The sequence below is a fragment of the Falco punctatus genome, assembly GCF_963210335.1.
Source record: "Falco punctatus genome assembly, chromosome: 6".
NCBI lineage: Eukaryota > Metazoa > Chordata > Aves > Falconiformes > Falconidae > Falco > Falco punctatus.
In genome coordinates, this window is record NC_137585.1 from 38584290 (window position 1) to 38602299 (window position 18010).

Here is an 18010-nt window from a genome sequence, read left to right on the forward strand (position 1 = left end):
AAGAAGAAAGAAACTGGTTTTATTCTTGGGACACTGAAGTCTTATTACAGCATCTAGCTGCATTCCCCCTGACTGGTTTTGCCTGCACAAGGATGGATTTTTAACGGGGTAGGGCACCAGACACAGACCAGGAGACCATCACAGGAGGTAAGTAACCATTTACAATGGAGTCAGAGCACATGGCAAATGTAACTTAGATAGGGATTTTCCAGGGACCAGTCTGCCCTGCCAGGTGATCTTGTTTCCTAGAAAAGGCACTTCCGGGACTGGAGTTGGTACAGGAGAGACAGAGGCAGCAGGAAGAAGTACTGGGAAAGAGGGAGAGAGATGCTTCCCAATTTAACCCACTATGTGTCATGTTGGGGCAGTGGTGAGAACAGGCTGGTTATTTTCAGTGTACCAGAAGAAGCAGCAAAGGCCGCTTGCAGGCCTGTGCATTGACCAAGGCTGGCACAGAGCCCCAGTGCCCACAGGAAGGGCTGCCAGGGCTGTGGCTGGCCACGGTGGCAGGTGACAGGAAGGAGCAGCGTGGTGGGCATGGCCCACCTGGAGACTGGTGCAGGAGGCAAGGGGATAGGAAGGGGGAAGGCAAACTGGGTGAGCTCATTCTGTCCATTCCTTCTTGATGGACAGATTCCATTCCCAAGTGAGATGGTCATGCTTGTCATCATCCGTGAAGAAGGACTTGTTGTGATAGGTGCCTCGAGCCAGCATACCCTTTGGAGCTTCCTCAATAGGAGTCAGGAACTCATACTCCTCTGGCCGTGGCCCATAGCTGCCAACCATGAACGTAGCTTTGTCCACTAGGAGAAAACAAACCGCAAGGGATGAGTCCTTCAGGTGGCGAATGGTAAAGAAAAGAAGCAGCCACGAGCATGACCACAGATCACAGACAGAAAGGAAATAGTGGAGAGAGAAAGGGACAGTCCATGTCAGCAAGGGGAATAGAATCAATGGAAAAAGTGGGTTAGTGAAGCATAAGGATGGCTGGAAGGATAAATGGATAGATGGACAGATGGACAGGCAATTCAGTCTGTACCCTCTCAGATGTATGTGCTGCTGGAAGGGAGTGGGTACACCCAGCATATGGCTTGAGATCTCTCTTGATCCCCCCCTTTTGTCTTTTCTGGTGAGAAGACACAACTTACGTGTGCTGAACTGGATGCTGGAGCCTTAGAGGTGGTTGCATGCAAAAATGCAAGTGGGATGTGTGTGTGCAAAATGGGGCTTTCCTCTGCCTTGCCCAGGCAGGGCAGCACTGCATCAAGAGGAGAGGCCATGGGCAAACACAGAGCTCTGCACGTAGTGGGAGGCTTCATAGAGCAGCTCTGAATTTTACCAAGTGCATCTGGAAGAGCTTTCAGGGGGTGGGGAGCTCCACACAGACTGAGCCACTCTACAGGAGCACAGGGGAGGTAAAGAGCTCTGTACAGAGAGGAAATCTGTAGCAAGCACTGTAAGCAGTGTCTCTGGTGTCTTTGCTGTTACAGACAGTGGTGCAGCATACAGATACCAGAGCTGGCTGATAGTGAGTTCACACAGGAACAGGAAACAGTTGGTGCAGGCTGAGAAGTCTTGCCTCCTGTGTGGTGGCACAAGGAGGTCCCTGGGACCAGAGGAGGCTCTGTCCTGGCCCAGAGCTGCAGGAACACTTCTTTGAGCAGAGGGAACACAGGGGCAGGAGCACTGGTGTGAAGGGTACAAAGAGCTCTTACTCACCTTTCACCCCTGTCCGGTAGGTGTGCTGCACATATTTCAGTCCCGACACAATGTCCCTGTTTACCTGCAAGAAATGACCTGAAGTAAGTGTCAAGGGAAGAGTTTTGGTTCTGTGTCTGCTGGTTTTCTCTCTCCTTAGAGACACCCATCTTGGCTCCCTACACCACTGCTCTCAAAGGCTCTGCACTGGACACCTTGTGGGGAGTAACATGACTTCTCCATAGGCGCCTGGAAACCTACAGCATCCTTTGTGCATCTCCTACACTTGCCCATCCTTTCCCTGACTTCGAAGCTGGCTGGAGCACATCAGTCAGCTTCACAAGACAGGCTGAGAAAGACAAAGAAAAGTGAAGCAGGGAGTTCCCAGACAATAATTTCCATATAGAAATTTCCATATAGAAAACTAAAATCATCCCTCCAGCACAAAGCGGTGCGCAAGATTAGCTGAGAACTCCCAATTGCCCTCTAAGCTCTGTGACAAACTAGAAAGTTTCTCCTCAAGAGACAGAGGGATACAGTTTTGTTCATAATCTTTCCTCAAATCTCCCATGGATAGCTGGGATGTCCCTTGCTGTCCCCCCTCCAGCATATACTGCCTCCCCACAGCACTACTCAATCTGGAAACAAGACAGGCAGATCCTTTTATATCCCAGGGGAGAATTCACACAGTGCCAGCTCTTACCAGCCTTGGGACTGAGGAAAGGAATTAGAATAACTCGTCTGGCTCCACGTGTCTCCTGTCAACAGGACTCAGACACATATGGAAGTATTCCATAGCACAAAGGAGAGCTGAAGGTGTCTCTGGGGACAAAGTCACCTCAGAGAACAAGCCTCAGAGAAGAAGGGAAATCTTTCCTACAGAACCCATAACATTAACACTTCCCCTCATCTGTTTTAGAAGAACTATCCTTCCCTTTTTGCTTTCTCTGGCAAGCCCAGCTTTGTCTACAGAAAACATTTGTGGAGATGATCACATCAACACTGGATGCCACACTGCAGTGTGGCCAAGTTTCATTTTCAGCTGGAAACAGAAGAAATGGCTGACACACTGGTTGATGGAAGAGGGGGATAAATGAGCCCATTTGGGTATATCGTGACCCAGAATAATTCAATTATCTTCGGCCAAATGCTAAAGTATTAAATCTTTTTTAAGCATACATGAAGCCCAGCAATGCTGACTGAACCAGTACTAAATGGAAAGTCTTTATCTCTTCTCTTATCCCTGTCCATTTCCACTTTGTGTGAAGTAAAGATTTTCTGGTGGCTAAAACACCAAGCCAAACTCAGGCAAAACTACCCATGTGGCTTCCAAACCACCTATGGCTCACCATTGCAAGCGGACAGAAAGCAACTTCTTCCAAGGAACGAGCAAGAAGAAGCAATTCTCTGGAAATACCTGGTCCCTTGTTGGGTAGAATGACACTTGAAGCTAGGGGAGCTTTACAGGGGCCCAGATTTTGGGCAGGCATGCTGCCTGGCTCTAGTTATCTGAGAGACTGCCACTGACTGGCCTCAGCAACTGATGACAATCAACAGGAAGGAAAATGACTCACTCTGAAGTGGATCTTAACTCTGTATTCCACTCCTTCCTTTAATACAAAGGTCTCTTTCTTGAGTGCTTCAAGGTCACCTGCAAGGAGAGCATCAAGCTGTTAGCTAGAGGTGTCACTGCAAGAAGAGATCATGAGCGGTGGCATGGGGCTGGGATTGGCATCCAAGGTGAGCATCCCTTCGAAGGATGGCACATCTGCAAAATGAGTACATGGAGGTCTCCATAAGCAATTGCACTGTGCAAGCAGATACATGGAAACACCTGGGTGTACATATATGTCTGTGTCCACATCTATGAAGATAATGCCTAAACAAAAACAAACATAGGTGTGGGCACATATACACAAATTTGCTTATGCAGACTCATTGTTGGGCATCTGCAGGAGTGTTTGCATGCTTCACCCAAGCCAGGGCTAGGCACGGATGACTGCACCACGCTTCGCAGCTCCTGCTGGGCTTGTGAGGCTGCCCGGGCCCTGCAGGGCTCTGTGTGGTTTCAGCTGAACAGGAAGCCTCTCTGCTCCTCCAGGCCCAGCTTCCTCTCTCTGCAGAAAAGCCCATATAAGGTGAAGCCTGGTTTTCTCCCCAGTCCCCAGGAGCCGGAACTGCAGCATTGCTCCATTCTTAATTTTCAAAACAGCCTGTTACCTGAACACATGCATCTCTGTGCTCATGAGTTCTTATTGAAAGGTAGCAAGAAGAGAAGGCAGGAGAAACCCAGGAGCTCCTAGAGCAGTCTAGATGAAGAAAAAGACCCTCGACATTTTTTTCTGTTACATCTCCTTTTTCATATATGTATACCTTAAAATAAGAAACAAGGCTAAGATGCCCTCAGAGTTTTTCTAAAACCCACTGTAGCATCCCAAGGACGAATTCTCTTTCAATCTGAAGTGTGCCAGGGCCTTTGCTTGTCCCCTTTCATGCCCAAGGACAGAGTCTGTGCCTACCTGTAAGGTCCATAGTGATCGGTCCTGGAGCAGAGTCACATACCAGGGTGAGTCGGGTGACGACTACATTGGGAGCTGTTGGATCTGCAGGTAGGAAAGTCAAGGGGGAAGCTGTCAGTTTGCAAAATTAAATGCAGAGGAAACAACACTGAAGAAACAGGGTTGCTTTCCCACAAAGAAACTGCACTTCTTGAACACCCAGGAATGCTAGGCTTCTCTTAGCACAATAGGACACATCCATCCCAGTCCTTCAACATGGATCCCTCCAGCCTCCAGCCCAATACCTAGAGGAGGTCTGTCCACTACAGGAGGCTCCCCTCAAGATTTCATCCCCTCAGGAGTCCTCTGAGGCCCACACAACTCCCACCACAAGTCCCTTTCCAATGTCAGCATGCCCCAGTAACCTTACACCTAATGCTCAGAGCATCTTCCCTGCTTCCTTTACATGTATCCCTCCACCTGCCCATCCCCATTCCTCCAGCAGGAGCATACGTGCTTGGTCAAACAAGCTCCCTCTTCTCTGAGGCCACCTTGTCCCAGCCCCACAGCACACTGTTGCAATGCATCTTCCCAGTCCCTTCCTATCAGCATGCCCCAGCCTACCTACTACCACAGGTCCATCTCCCAGCAAGGACTTCTTGTACTTAGCAAGGCTTTCATCATCCTTGTCCAACTCTTGCAGCTCCTGCAGTGTTTTCTGGGGAGGAGGTTTGTAGTTGAGCTTCCCATCCAGTTCATCATCATCTTCCTCCACATGAGGTTCTTGGGTCTTCTCAGTCATGGTCACTTGGTCTGGGGTAACAGAGGAGGGGGCAGTCAATGAGATTGCTCTGGAGTGGGGTAGCGTCCCTGGGGGCACACGCTCTGGGCGCAGCGTGGCTCAGACCCCCAGACAGGCAGGCATCTGCTCGGCGCTGAACACGGTGGGATCGTTACAGGCAAATGGCGACAGTGATCAGCTGCAATCCTGATGCTGCCGTGCTGATATTCTGGCTTGAACACAATCCCCCTCTGCCCCCGCTCCTCTCCCTGCAGGCACCACGCGCACACGCAGACCTACACCACTCTTCCCTCCCGGGGAGGAGGTGTGGGAGTGGAGGCTGAAACCAGAGTGATTTACAGCCACTCTGCAGCATGGTTGTGGCCAGCAACCCTGCAATTACAAGCCACTGCACAAGGTTTCAGCACTCGCCAACTATCTCACAGAAAGAGCCACTGCCACACACTGGGTCACAGAGAGCCAAGGCCAGACGTTTCATCCACCCTCTCATAACGGGTTAAAAGCCACATTTCACAGAAAGATTGAATACCTGACAGCAATTCCCTTATATTAACAAGTCAGTGGAAACCCTCAAGGAAACGCACTCGCTATAGTCTGTCTGCTGGCGTTCCCAGTGCTTGCTCCCAGGAACAGCTTCCTTTAGGCATCAGTCAGGTCTTCTTCCCCCCAAGGAAGGAAGCAGTGGTGACTGCATCCAGCCCAGCTGCAGAGCAGCCATGCATACCTGTGCAGCATCAGTGGGGCTTCTCAGAAAGGAGAGGACAGCTGGGACCTGCAGCCACCATGGCTGGGACCCTGCCACTGAATGCAGGAGGGCAGTGAAACTGCTTGGATGGCATCCCAAACGGGAGCCAGAGCAGGGAGAGACCAATTGATGAGAAGACAGGGAATGGGATGGGGGAACAGGAGACAGGCAAGAGGGGCAAGTAGTGCAGTGTCAGGTCCCCCTTAGTCAACTGCCTGCCTCATGGAGCCAGACACATGGTCCTAGCCACCTTCCCACTCTTCAGAGAAATACTGAATAACAGAGCAGTGCCCTGGTGCTGTGGCAGTTCTTGCAAATGACCAAGCTATTCCTTGCTGTTTGTCAGCAAGAAGAATTTGTCAAGCTACACAGATCATTCAGTTCACTTCCACTCACCCTTACATTAACTCCTTCTTCAAGGCTGTCTCTACTAAGAATTCCCCTTTTGCCTGCTTATTTGCAATTTCCCCAGCAAGTCCTTTATCATTCTCTGCTGCTGTGGCCTTAACATCTGCCCCTGCTTCCAAAAGTTACATTGGGAGCTAGTGGGATAGTTTTCTCGTTCATTAAAACAGAAAGGAAATAATAATAAATATATATATATATATTTATATATATATATGTGCAACAGTTCAGGGTGAATCAGCAAGTGGAATCAGGCAGCAATGAGTAATATGCAGACCTCTCAGTCCAATTTGGGGGTGGGATCAAGGAGGGGTATATTGGCATGTTACAAAGGGACAGAGAAGGACCAAGCAGCACAGGAATAAGAAGACTCAGTCAGGCACAGAATGGGCAATGGCCATTGCAAAACTACTTTGGAATTTTGTGGTGAGTCAGGAACCAGTGCAGAGTGAGCAGCTGGGAAATAAAAGGGAATCCCAACTCAAATGAACAGGGAAAAAACCGTGTCCCAGCATCTGAATAACATTGGATGAGCTCATGTCCAGCCCTAGGAGTGTGAAGGACTGACGTACCATGGGAAAGGCCCTTGAGTTTGTCTTCATAAGGAAGGAAACCTGAAGCTCCCTCGTGAAAGCAGCGATTGGTCATGCCCCACTGCTCTGCAGCCCCAACACAGTTACCTTACAAAGCCTCGCATCCTCCTCAGTGTTACCCCGCACTCAGCACAAGAAGAGGACATGATGAGCCACGGCAGCCACAGCCAGGTCTTGCCTTCCACTTGGGCTCCAGCTGCAGATCTGAGTAATTTTTACTCTCCCAAGCTCTCTCATGATACCAGGCTGCATGTGCCACCAATACAACCACAAAGCAGAGCTTCCTGCCCCCATCCTCTGGGGGTGGGGGGGCTGTGGTTTATCACAGGACAGGAGAGACCCAGGCAATGGAGAGAGAGATCTCTGGCCACACGCAGAGAAAAGGCAGACAGGGTTGGACCAGCTTGTTGCTCCCCATCCCTCAGACCTTCCTTTTGCATCACACATGCCACAGAGTCTTTCCCTACCAGCCTGTGGGGGTGGCTCACTTGAGGGGGGATGCTTTCAGGCTTTGAAAATCTCCCAGAAAGGTGGGCAGACAACCTGCTGTGCCAACAGCAAGAGCCAGCAGGGAACAGGGCTAGCCAGGCTGTCTGGGCTGAACGACCCCTGGCTCACGTCTCTCAGGATGGCACCAATCAGACCCTACTCTGGCACTTCTCCCCAGGCTGTGGGCCTGACCCTGCCTTCCTACCAAATTTCCAGGCAGGTAACCAAGAGGAAAGCTCACATCTTAGCTGCCCTTGCCTCTACTCACTCCAGCTCTGGGACTGGTCCCTTCTGCAAGCTGAGACATGCTACTGGGCTCAGGCAACGCGCTTCCCCAGAGCTAGCAGGTCAGTGCCCAGCTGTCAGGGTCCCTGAGTTCCTGTGCCACTGCTCATGCCAAGGGCTGGGCTGAGACCCCCCCTTCAGACCACGCGCCTCATTAAAAATGAGAACATTAACTCTATAAATGGTCTATGCAAGGAGAAATCTGCATGATTTGTGCCCTGACCCACCATATTTTTCCCGTTCCTGCAGCCCCAACCTGCAGTCATGCACCGCCTGCACCTCTGAGGCCTGGCAGCACCCACAAAGCAGTGGGTTAGGGATCCCTGCCAGAGAGAGAGATGGCTGCAGGAGGAGAAAGAGGAATCGTGCCCTGCTGAGGGGTGCGAGCATCTCCCTAACCGGGTTCTGCTGCCGGGGGTGGGTGGCTGCCCTCGCACCTGCAGCAGGAGGGGGCGGCGTGAGCCCCGTCTCGGACCCTCCCCACGCCACCGTGGGGCACAAAGAGGGGTGTCACAGGGCCAGCATTGTATCTGCTCTCACTTTGTGATCGAGGGCTTATCTCCAGGAAGCGGGGTTGGCAGGGAGGAAGTGATTTTCTACAATGGGGGAGCAGCACACCAGCCCCACCAGCGCCCCCGGCCCCGGCTTCCCCATCCCACCCCCCGGGGGTGCGAGGGCAGAAAATGAACCCCTGCCCAGCCATCCCCGGGGATCGCCGGGTACCACTCCGCAGGGATACACCCGCCGCGACCCCCCGGGGGCCCTCCCGCCACCCAGGGGGCTGCCTCCCCTTCTCCTGCCCCTCCACCCCATCCCAGCGCGAAGCCCGACTTCCCCACGGGACGCAGACTGGGCCCTGCCGTCTCTCCGGGGAAGGCTGGGCAGCGCAGCCCGCCGCCGGGCACAAAGGCGCAAAGTTGCGCGGCGCCAGGAGAGCGCGAGCCGGGGGTGCGCCCGCGCCTCGCCCCCTGCCCGGCTCCGCCGCCCGGGCTCGTACTCACCGGCTGCGCGGCGCCTGCGGCCGGGGTCCTCCTCCGCTCTCAGCGCTCAGCTCTGAGCTTTGGCAGTTGGAGCAGGAAGGAAGTTGGTGAAGAGAGGAAAAAAAAAATAACACTTGCACAAAAAAAAAAAAAAAAATCAGCCGCCGCCACCCCCCCACCCCCCCACGCAGAGGAAGCCCTGCGCGGCTCCGCATGCTGCAGCGCTCGCCGGCTGCGTGCCCCGCTTTGTCTGCGCGCCCGCCCGCCCGGCGCTGCGCTCTTTTTGCGCAGAGGTGCGCAGAGCTTTGTCTGCGGAGCCGAGCGCGGCTGGGGACGCGGGAGTGCTACCCGCGCACGGCTCCGGGCTCTCGGTGCGCGGTGCTGTGCCTGGGAGCTGGGGGACCTTGTTTTTCAGGTCCGGCTTTTATTCTGTTTATTTTCCTGGTGTAATTAAGGTCGATTTCAAAAGCTGGCTCTGATTTACACCGATCAAAATAAGTGGAGGATCAGGCTGAGTACCTACATACGGGGGGGGGGGAGGGGGGGGGGGATATGGGGGTGTGCAAATGGGGGTCATTACTGATGAACCTCATTTTTCCTGGTTAATGCACGCTACCTGCTGCTGCACTTAATCAGCTAATTGTTCCCAACTCCCAGCCATTTTCACACAAGCGGTTTCAAAGACCAGCTACCTCAAGAAGAACAAGCTCTCATTTCCCAGGGATGCTTAAATGATCAGAAAGATTTTACACCTCTTCCTTTCTGAAATATCAGCAGATTTTCTTTTCCACTCATGGAGTGCCCACTTAGTTCTTTAGTAACAATCCTCACTGCACAACAAATTGAATCATTGATCTGCAGCCGACAAATCTGGATCTGCAATGACTGATAGACTGCTCTTAATGCATTTGCAGAAGCAAAATAAACAAAGAAAACCTACTGTCAATGGGCTTAAATTCACTGCCCCAGATCCACATGTCCATTAGAAAATGTTTATCATACACAAATTTTTAAAGGTTGCAAACAACTGAGTAAGAGGGCTCTCCTTCAGGGATGGACACATCTCAGAAAAGGGGGACTGATTTTCCCAGCCTACCATTGTTTTCATTTAGGCTGATGGTGGCACTTTGATTCTGATCTCATGCATTTCAAGGGACAAACAGGGCATAGGTCTGTCTGGCAAACGAGTTTCCACTTAGCAGGGGCAGTAGCCTCAGAAGCATTTTAAGCTTCCATGAAGTAGCTTCACCGCTAAGAGAAATCATTTAATTCTCTGCTGCTCTTTTTCACTCCTACGTTAACCCTCCCCATGGGCCAGCACAAGAGAACTGAGCTGAAGACAGCACTGAGCCGAGTTTAAAATGTACCTAGTAAAAATATGTAAGCAAATGCATAAATATATACCAGTGAGTTTTAAACCTAGATAGGTTTCCCAGTCCTTGCTCACAATGGCCAAATGCGGCTAAACCCTTATGCCAGCACAAAGGAAGGGGCTGTGTGTGATACGGATGGGAAAATGACAGAACAAATTCTTTCAATGACAGTGCCATGTTATGGTGGCTCAAATTGTTCATGTGAACAGCCCTGGCCTGGGAAAGGCATGAAGATCTGGATGTATTAACTATGGGGAGCTTTGTGGAAATGGTCTTGTTGAGCAGCCCCTGCGTCTTGTACATCAATTTCTTGTCTTGGTTCCTGTCCTGTCTGGACTAACTCTCTGATTTCAATAGACTTCCCAATTTGTACTGGGAGACCAGTACACCTTTTAGCTGCAATGGTCTGTGGGTTGAGGTTACCTTTCACTCATGGCTTGGCGTGAAATTTCCTAGGGTTTAGTGGCTGTGTACAGAGACCAGTGCAATCATAACTCTAGCGTTATTACGATACTTTTTGCTGGGGTGTGGTTGGGTTTAGTTTTGTCTCATTTGGTTTTTAGTTGGAGACAAATACCAGGCTGCCTGTGCCTTTGCGTAGCTGTTTGCACACTATTTCTAAACAAGTGTGAGCATACATCAAGACCAGTATATCCACAAATATGCATAAAGGTATAGAGATGTATAGCTGTGTGCCACCATAGGTATGTACACTCATCCTATATTGGCACTTCTGCCTAGCACACAGGAGAAACAGATTTTACTCCTATATTAGAAATTAGCCAGTATGTAATCATGGGCAAATCACATCATTGCTCTGTGCTTCATCTTCCCATTGGTAAGAGAGGTGAGAAGTTGCTGCAGACATTGGATACGTGCCATACTGAGCATATGGGAGCTTAGAAGCCAGGCATCATCCTTTGGGTCAGCACATCCAACATCCCGCTGGGGAACAACGTCACTGATCTGCTGGAAGAAAGGCAGGTTTTGAACTGCGTTGGAGCAGGACATCACCGAAAGCAAATCTCTACCACCAAATATTTAATCTCTGACAAACTGATGCCATGCAATGAAGATCATCTCTTGTCAGACATTGTCCAACCACAACCAATTTTTATGTCTGTGACAGAAGGAAGCAAGGATAACATCTAGAGTGTACCTGCTTTATTGCCAAAGAAATGGTAATCTTTCAAATGTATTCTTAGTTGGAAAATAATATTTTCTACTTAAAGTATTATGATTAGGTCTTATTTACTTTTACCCCACTGATCACAGTTGGTTGTACAATTAGTTGACCACATTAATACGTGTGATCAACCACTAGTGTCAAAACTTAATTTCAAGTAAATAGTTTATGCAAATTTTTAAATGCATATCCTTCAACTACACAGCCTTTACTCTCAATAGTCATATACTATCTGTAGCACCTTACTGGACCCAACAAATTTTGACATTTCTTAAAAACTGTAAGATTAAAAAAATCTTATGCATGGCATTTTTTTTCCTATTTGAGTTTGGATTGCTGCCATAAGCTGTCCAGCATTTCTGGATTTGAATTTTTTAGATTAGTGGTACATTGCTAGTGGATGCTGCTAAATGTCATCTCCATCTTCTGCAGAAGAGGTGGCTGCGTTTGAGGAAAGGAACTACTTTATGGCCTTTAGAAGTGAATAATAATTCAGGAAACCCTCACCTGTTAGAAGGCTTTACTTTCACCTATTCTTAATTTCCAAAACTGTCTAATTTAGAGCTGAAATTTCTCAGGCTGGAAGCTCTGAAGGGAAAAATAAAAAGACATTTCAGTTCGGGCAGGGAATCCATTTTTATAATTCTAGGAGTCTCCAATAGTGTAGTATTTTTTGGTACTGCTCTTGTGAAGTGCTTTGTTTTGAAGCTACCCATTTCCATTTGCACTAAACTCAGTACATATTAACTTGGATTTCTCTCTAATGAATAATGTTGCTGAATCCTGTCATTGTCATGAGCTTTGCCTCCCCCTCAATCTTCCTGCAGTCTCCAGGAAGACTACAGGTGATATGCTAGGAAGACAGCCTCATGGTGCAGCAAATTCACGTCAACAGCTGCTGCAAGCTAAGCATCACGTTTGGCAGTGGGTGTCCCCCAGGTGGGTGTCCCCAGATTCTCTCACTCCATGCAGAGAGTCTTTCTCCTCCAGAGGTGGGAGGAGGTAATCTGGGCCTGAGGCAGTCACGAGGTGATGAGCATGAGAGAAAGTGACAGGTCAGGGAGCTCAGACACGAGGCCTTTTCCTGCCGTATGAGGGGGCATGATGATCACTGCATCACAAGGTCACAAGATGCCACCCAACTCCTTGGTAAACCCAGCACTGCCTTCTCCACATCCCAGTTAAGTGGGATAAACAGGGGAATGCAGCCAATGAAGCATGGATTAATGCCACGTGAATAAAACACAGGCACAAGGTGTCCCAGGATTTGCTTTAAAAGACAGCATCCTAAGGTTGATCCTGCTGTTCCTAGCACACATGGTGCCCATCTTCTTGCTGCTTATTGCCACTCACCCCTCCTCACAGACTGCAAAGGAGTGTGCAGCTTATGGGGTGGGAAGGGAGGAAAGAGATGGGGGCTAGGCATGGTGCCAGGCAAGGGAGCCAGTATTCAGCATGGAGAGCAAGGAAGAAGGAGGTACTTCAGGGTGCAGCCACAAAGCCCCTGGTAAGGGTTTAGGTGGGTTTCCCACTCCCTGATCCCACAGCAATCCCTTCAAACCACCCAGCCACAGGACTTGAGGTGTCTCAGCTGCACGAAGAGCTGACCCCAGAAAACGTGGCTGAGTGCTTCATCTCTCCAGCTCCTCCAGAAGAGATTTCCTTGAAAGATGGAGAGAAGATTGGCGATTTAATGCTTGTTTAAGCAGCTTTCGGGCTGGCTAATGTGATAACGCCATAAGCCCCGTCTCCAGCCTGAAGGTGGGCAAAGACGTGGCATGTCACTTCCGGGTGACTCTACTTCCCTGGGGCAGCAAGGAGAACAGCAAGTCAGGGAAAGGAAAAGGATTTGGTTGAGGATGAGAGAGTAGGGGCAGAAGAGAGCCAGTTTCCCCCAGAGGCTAGCCTGGGAAAGGCTGAGGATGGACAGAGCAGCCCGGTAAAGGAGAGGGAGAGCTAAGTGGGTGGAAGGGGGAAACTGAGAGGAAGAAGGTCCCTGCCACTGGGGAGCAGGGGTGTCTTCCCTGCATCCCCTGCACTCCAGAGCCTGGCATGGAGGAAAGCAGCTTTTGCTCTCGATCCCTCAGTTAATGTCGTGGCAGGAGCCAGCATCTTGCAGAAGGTGGTGTCCTGGAGAAGTCACTCACTGGAGCTGGTTTTGAAAGAGGACTGGATTATTTTAGGACCTCTCAGAAAACAGGTGGTTATGTAAGGTCAGATCTCAGCAAGTGTAATCAAATCTCAGTCCTAAGCTGATCACCAGGCAGGGTGTTAGGAGATATTTACCCAAGCTCTCCTCCGTGCATTGTGACTTTCCTGCAAGCACAGCTGAAGCTGGGACTAAATCGGGAGAAGAGCTGTGCCATCCTCTCCTTCTTTGCCGGCCTTAGAAAATCTCCCTTGACCGCTGCACCCTGCCTTGCCTGTGCTAAACACTCCTCTCAACACAGACCTTGATTTTATACTGGAATTCCAGGCTTTGCATCAGGCTGTGTCCAGTCTCCCACTAGCTCTCAGGTGCCTTATGTGCCTTGCTGCTTTAGCCTTAGCAGTGCTCAGGACATGTTGCTTGCGGCTACATAACCTCTCTCTGAAGCCATGAGGCAGTAATCATCAGCATCTCTGTGGCAACGTTGTTCCTTTATTGCACTTGTGCTGTTCCCACATTATTGCTCTCACAGCCCTGCCTCTGCAAACCCCAACAGCATTATCGTGGCGGATTCTCACAGAAAGCACCAGTGTGAGAATTGCCCCCCACCCCCAACCCAGCACCGTCATTATCTCTTGTTTTGTAGACTTTAGTATATAAAAGAGAAAAACAAATGCGATGCTCAACAAAGTGGCTAACAGCTATTTAAATTCTCAGTAAATGTCCAATAATATATATTCACAGAAGCTTAACAATCAATGAATGTGCAACATTTGCACATGATGAGCATTCTCCTCCCAGAGCTAATAGCATCATAACCAGAAATAACCAATAGGGAGTTTAAGTGGGTCCTGATGAAAAATATATAATGCTAAGGGAAAGCACAGCAAGAAAGTATCATCCTTATAATTTTTGTTGTGATCACCTGCTGCACTGGAGAGAGCCCTCAGACAAGGATGCTTTTATGGGACCCCATCATTGCCCTTCCCAGCAGGCCACTGGGGAAAGTTTCCCTTTTTTCTCTCTCTCTTCCTTTATTTTCATTTTTCTCTAGAAATAACTTTCACTATTACAGTCAAAGTACGTCCCTCAAAGCTGTGGACCCCAACAATAGTTTTCTGTGTATATGAAACTGTCAGAACATGCTTTGTGCAACATGTGCATGCCCAGCATGCAATGACAGCTACTAAACAGTTCACTTAGTCTGCGATGTGTTTATGATGCTTGACTGAATCAAGAAGCAGGCTGCAGTTCCAGGTTCTTGGCACAGAAATATCCTTAGGGGCCTCTCAGCAAGAGGCAAAAATTCATTTTATTTTTGCACCTCCACTGTGTACCTCCACAATGTACCTTTACTGGAAACCTAGAGTGTAGAGAACCTAAATTAAAATAAAGGTTGGAATTTGCCAGTGAAAAGCCATAAAAAAAAATCTTTAAAGCATTAAACCCCACGCATTTGCAAGATCCTGTTGGGAGGACAGAAGGCTTAGTACATAGTAATACACTTGAGCAATAAAAGGAGAGTTTTTTTTAAAAAAACAATTGATTCACATTTTCATTCCCTGGATTTTCCCCTTCCCTTCGACAATTATTTCCACCAGGGATCTGCTATCGCATGGCAGCTAGAGAATTTAGCATATGTGTGTCTGGGAGGTAAGCAGCTACCCAAGAGACCAGATAATGGATCAGGAAATGCTGCCTCCTCTGCCCATTAGCTGAATGTTCCCAAGGAGAGTGTGAGATGCTCCCCAGAAGCAATCATTTCTGTTTCAAAGCCTCAGCTGTTACATGAAAAAAATCGTAATGGTGGCAAAGTGCTGAACTGAATGAGACTGCACAGCAGTGCTTTTATCTGGTAGGAGGAGGAAAGAAGAGTATGTCTGTAGCATGGTGTGAAAGCCATAGGAAGAGATGTGCCCCCTTAAGAAGAAAGAAACATTTTACCGAAATGTTTTAGGAGAGCCTTTCTTTATTGAGCTGTTGGTTGCCAAGGAGAAAGAATTGACCCTTCAGAAAAAAAGATGAAAAAAGGAGCTGTCGGGAGAGAAGACATCTGGAGCTGACTTGTGTACAGTTTCTTCTTCTTAGCCCAGTGACACTGAATAATTTGTTTCTTTATTTTAAACTGAATAAAGCTCTGGAACAATCTGATATCCTTTTAAACAAAAAGACACTTCTGGAGTACCTTTTTTTTTTTTTTTTTTTTAAACAAGGCAGTATTACTTCTCTGTTTAGTTCAATGTGTAATCATTTTAGTGAGTGCTAATGGATTATTTAATTACTGTTCACAGGTATATGGCATGTAGTTCATACAGAAGGAATCACTTATGCAAAAAGAAAAATCTAAGGAAGACCCTTGAGACAATACTGTGAAAACTGTGTTATTCAGGCACATTTTTAAGAGCAACCACATGCTCTGCTTTCTAGCAGTTACAGAGATTACAAGATTAACTACCTGGGTGTGATCAAAAAAGGGAAAAATGTTAGGTTATGGTTCAGTATATTAATGTTGAGCTTGCTCTGTAAATGTCGTTCAGGAGAAAAATAATCTCATAAAAGAAAAAAAGATATTTTAATGGTGGGCAGAGTGAAAACAGGAAAGAAAGGAAGCTTTTTTAAATGATCTAACAAGCTGAATCCCGTTGCAGCAGTACCAACAGCCTGGATGCAGATTTAAGCAAAGTTAGTGCATGGAAAAGACGCTCACTAATATTACTGCTTTCTCATGGGAGAACTCTGCAATGAGCAGGGGTGTGCTCTTAAACAATGAATCACAAAGCAATTATAAAGTACTGAGCCTTTTGTGCTGCATGGCCAAGCACATCAGTCCCCACAGCAGATGTCTGGATGGCTGGGTCTCATCTGCAGGTCTATGAACTTTCTGTCCATGAGCTTCCATATTTACAAATAGGATGATGAAAATTTAGGTCTGTGTTTTGAGACCTGTGGGTGAAAAGTGCTATCTAATAAAAGAGAGAATTCATTCTGGCTTTCCTTTTATTTATGCCAATAAGGGAAAAGTTCATGTAAGTTAATAAAATCATACCAAAGTAGAAGTCTTCTGAGTATGAAGGCGGTAAGGCTTGGTTATCCATTCCAAGAAAGGACAGACTCGCTACTCAGAAGAAAATGTAACTCTGTGGTAACTAACGAAGTGTATAACAGGCTACATGGGTTTTATATCATCTGCTATAAAAAGACCCAGAATGTTCTAAAGAGTGTGTGTGCCTAAAAGCCTGGGGCCTGTAATGATGTTGTGACATGCACAAATCAAGTACCCTTGACTGAGTGATAAAAAAGGACTTCTTTTTCCTGAAGAAGCTTTGGCAATGGCCATTTGGCTTGTGGACTTAGTCATGTCCCCAGTGCCACCTAGTTTCTAACACAGACGGGGCCATTGCTGATAGTTCAACTAAACCTTACAGCTTGATTTATGTTTCCTCAAAGGACCCTTTTCTCCAGACTGACCAGGAAAATCTCTCTCTAGAGCCCTGGCAGTGGAAAAACAGACCTCAGCCTCTTTACTCTCTGCCCCATTACCAGAGCAGCTTCCAGGGCATGAGTGGAAAAGAGAACTGAGACCAGGTTCTTTTGCAGGCTGAGCTCAGGGACACTCAACATAACTGTTGTATCCAGCAGCAAGCACAGATTCCCAAAGTCAGCACACCCGCTTTATTGCAGGCTGTTACAGATGCTTAATCCTGACACCAGAATAGCAGTGCATGTTTTCCTGAAGGAAAAGCAATAGAACTCTCCACAAGGATGCCTTCTCTGCATCTTTAATGGTCTGATTTGCATGTATTCAAACAGCTAAATATCTGTGCCAGGCAAAGCCCAATCCTCTGTATCTGCTTCTCTTTTTTCACTAGCACAAATGACAGACAGCTTGGGAATGTGATGGGCATTGGGGAAGGAGGGTTACAGTATAAGAATCTTCTTTTGCAGGCACCTTGGTACAGTGAGTTTCTCACCAAAATGCTGTTGACATGACAACCTCGCTGACCTTCTACAAGACCAATAGACAATCTCATTCCAAATCCAGGTCCTACCACTGTCCTTCTCTTGCCAGGGATTCAGAGGCACTTGGTAGGCTGGCTGTCTGCAGGAAGGAAATTGAGATTTAACTGGAGATGCCTGGGAAATTCCCTGCTTGTTTCCAGTCAGGTATACGTGTGGCAAGTGATAATGCTTTATCAATAAGGTACAAATTCTTCCAAGCACCTGGCACAAGCTTGTAGAGATATGTTTCGAAAGAGTTATTGTGGCCCATGCCAGCCACAGCCCTCATCTTCTGCGTCCCCAAGCCTGCGCCTCAGCTGGGATTTCCTCCCACAGTCCCATGAGCTCAGCCAGCCCCTGGAAAAGTCACTGTCTTGTAAACTTGTGTTTTCTTTGTCATTCAAGTGAACTGCTATTTCTGGTATGACTACAGTTACCATGGCTACACCAGCTCATAAATAGGATCAGAAACCTTGGAGATGTTTTTAAATGATTCCTTGGAATAGGGAATAATCCGGCCAGAGGTAACGAAGCTAATGGGTTTTCCTTTGGGGCCACAGGGACTCCTGCTACCACTTGGACAGAAGCATGGCTTCTGGTGCAGTTCTGGTCTGGATCAGGTGGCAACTGATGTGGCCTGAAAGGCTGGGACTGGCTTTCCTGGGATGAAGGGAGGAAGAGCATGGGCAGGAGCAGGGAGGGACAGGGATCAGGTACTCGGTCCCTGGGCAGAACTCATCAACCATCTGGGGTGGCAGCTGGGCACCGACACAAAGCTGGTGCCTGTTGCTCTGCAAAGGAGCTGCAC

The 18010-nt window shown here is 48.4% G+C and overlaps 1 protein-coding gene across 1 annotated transcript; it reads right to left on the reverse strand.

Annotated features, from left to right (window-relative positions):
- Positions 1-2: 2 nt before the first annotated feature.
- Positions 3-8675, reverse strand: ARHGDIB (Rho GDP dissociation inhibitor beta). The gene is made up of 6 exons (XM_080393178.1): positions 8517-8675; positions 4821-5009; positions 4218-4301; positions 3273-3349; positions 1720-1783; positions 3-803 (listed from the first exon to the last, which is right to left on the reverse strand). The coding sequence occupies exons 2-6, from the start codon at positions 4996-4998 to the stop codon at positions 604-606; spliced, it is 603 nt and encodes a 200-aa protein (XP_080249304.1). The 5' UTR covers positions 4999-5009; positions 8517-8675; the 3' UTR covers positions 3-603.
- Positions 8676-18010: the final 9335 nt, after the last annotated feature.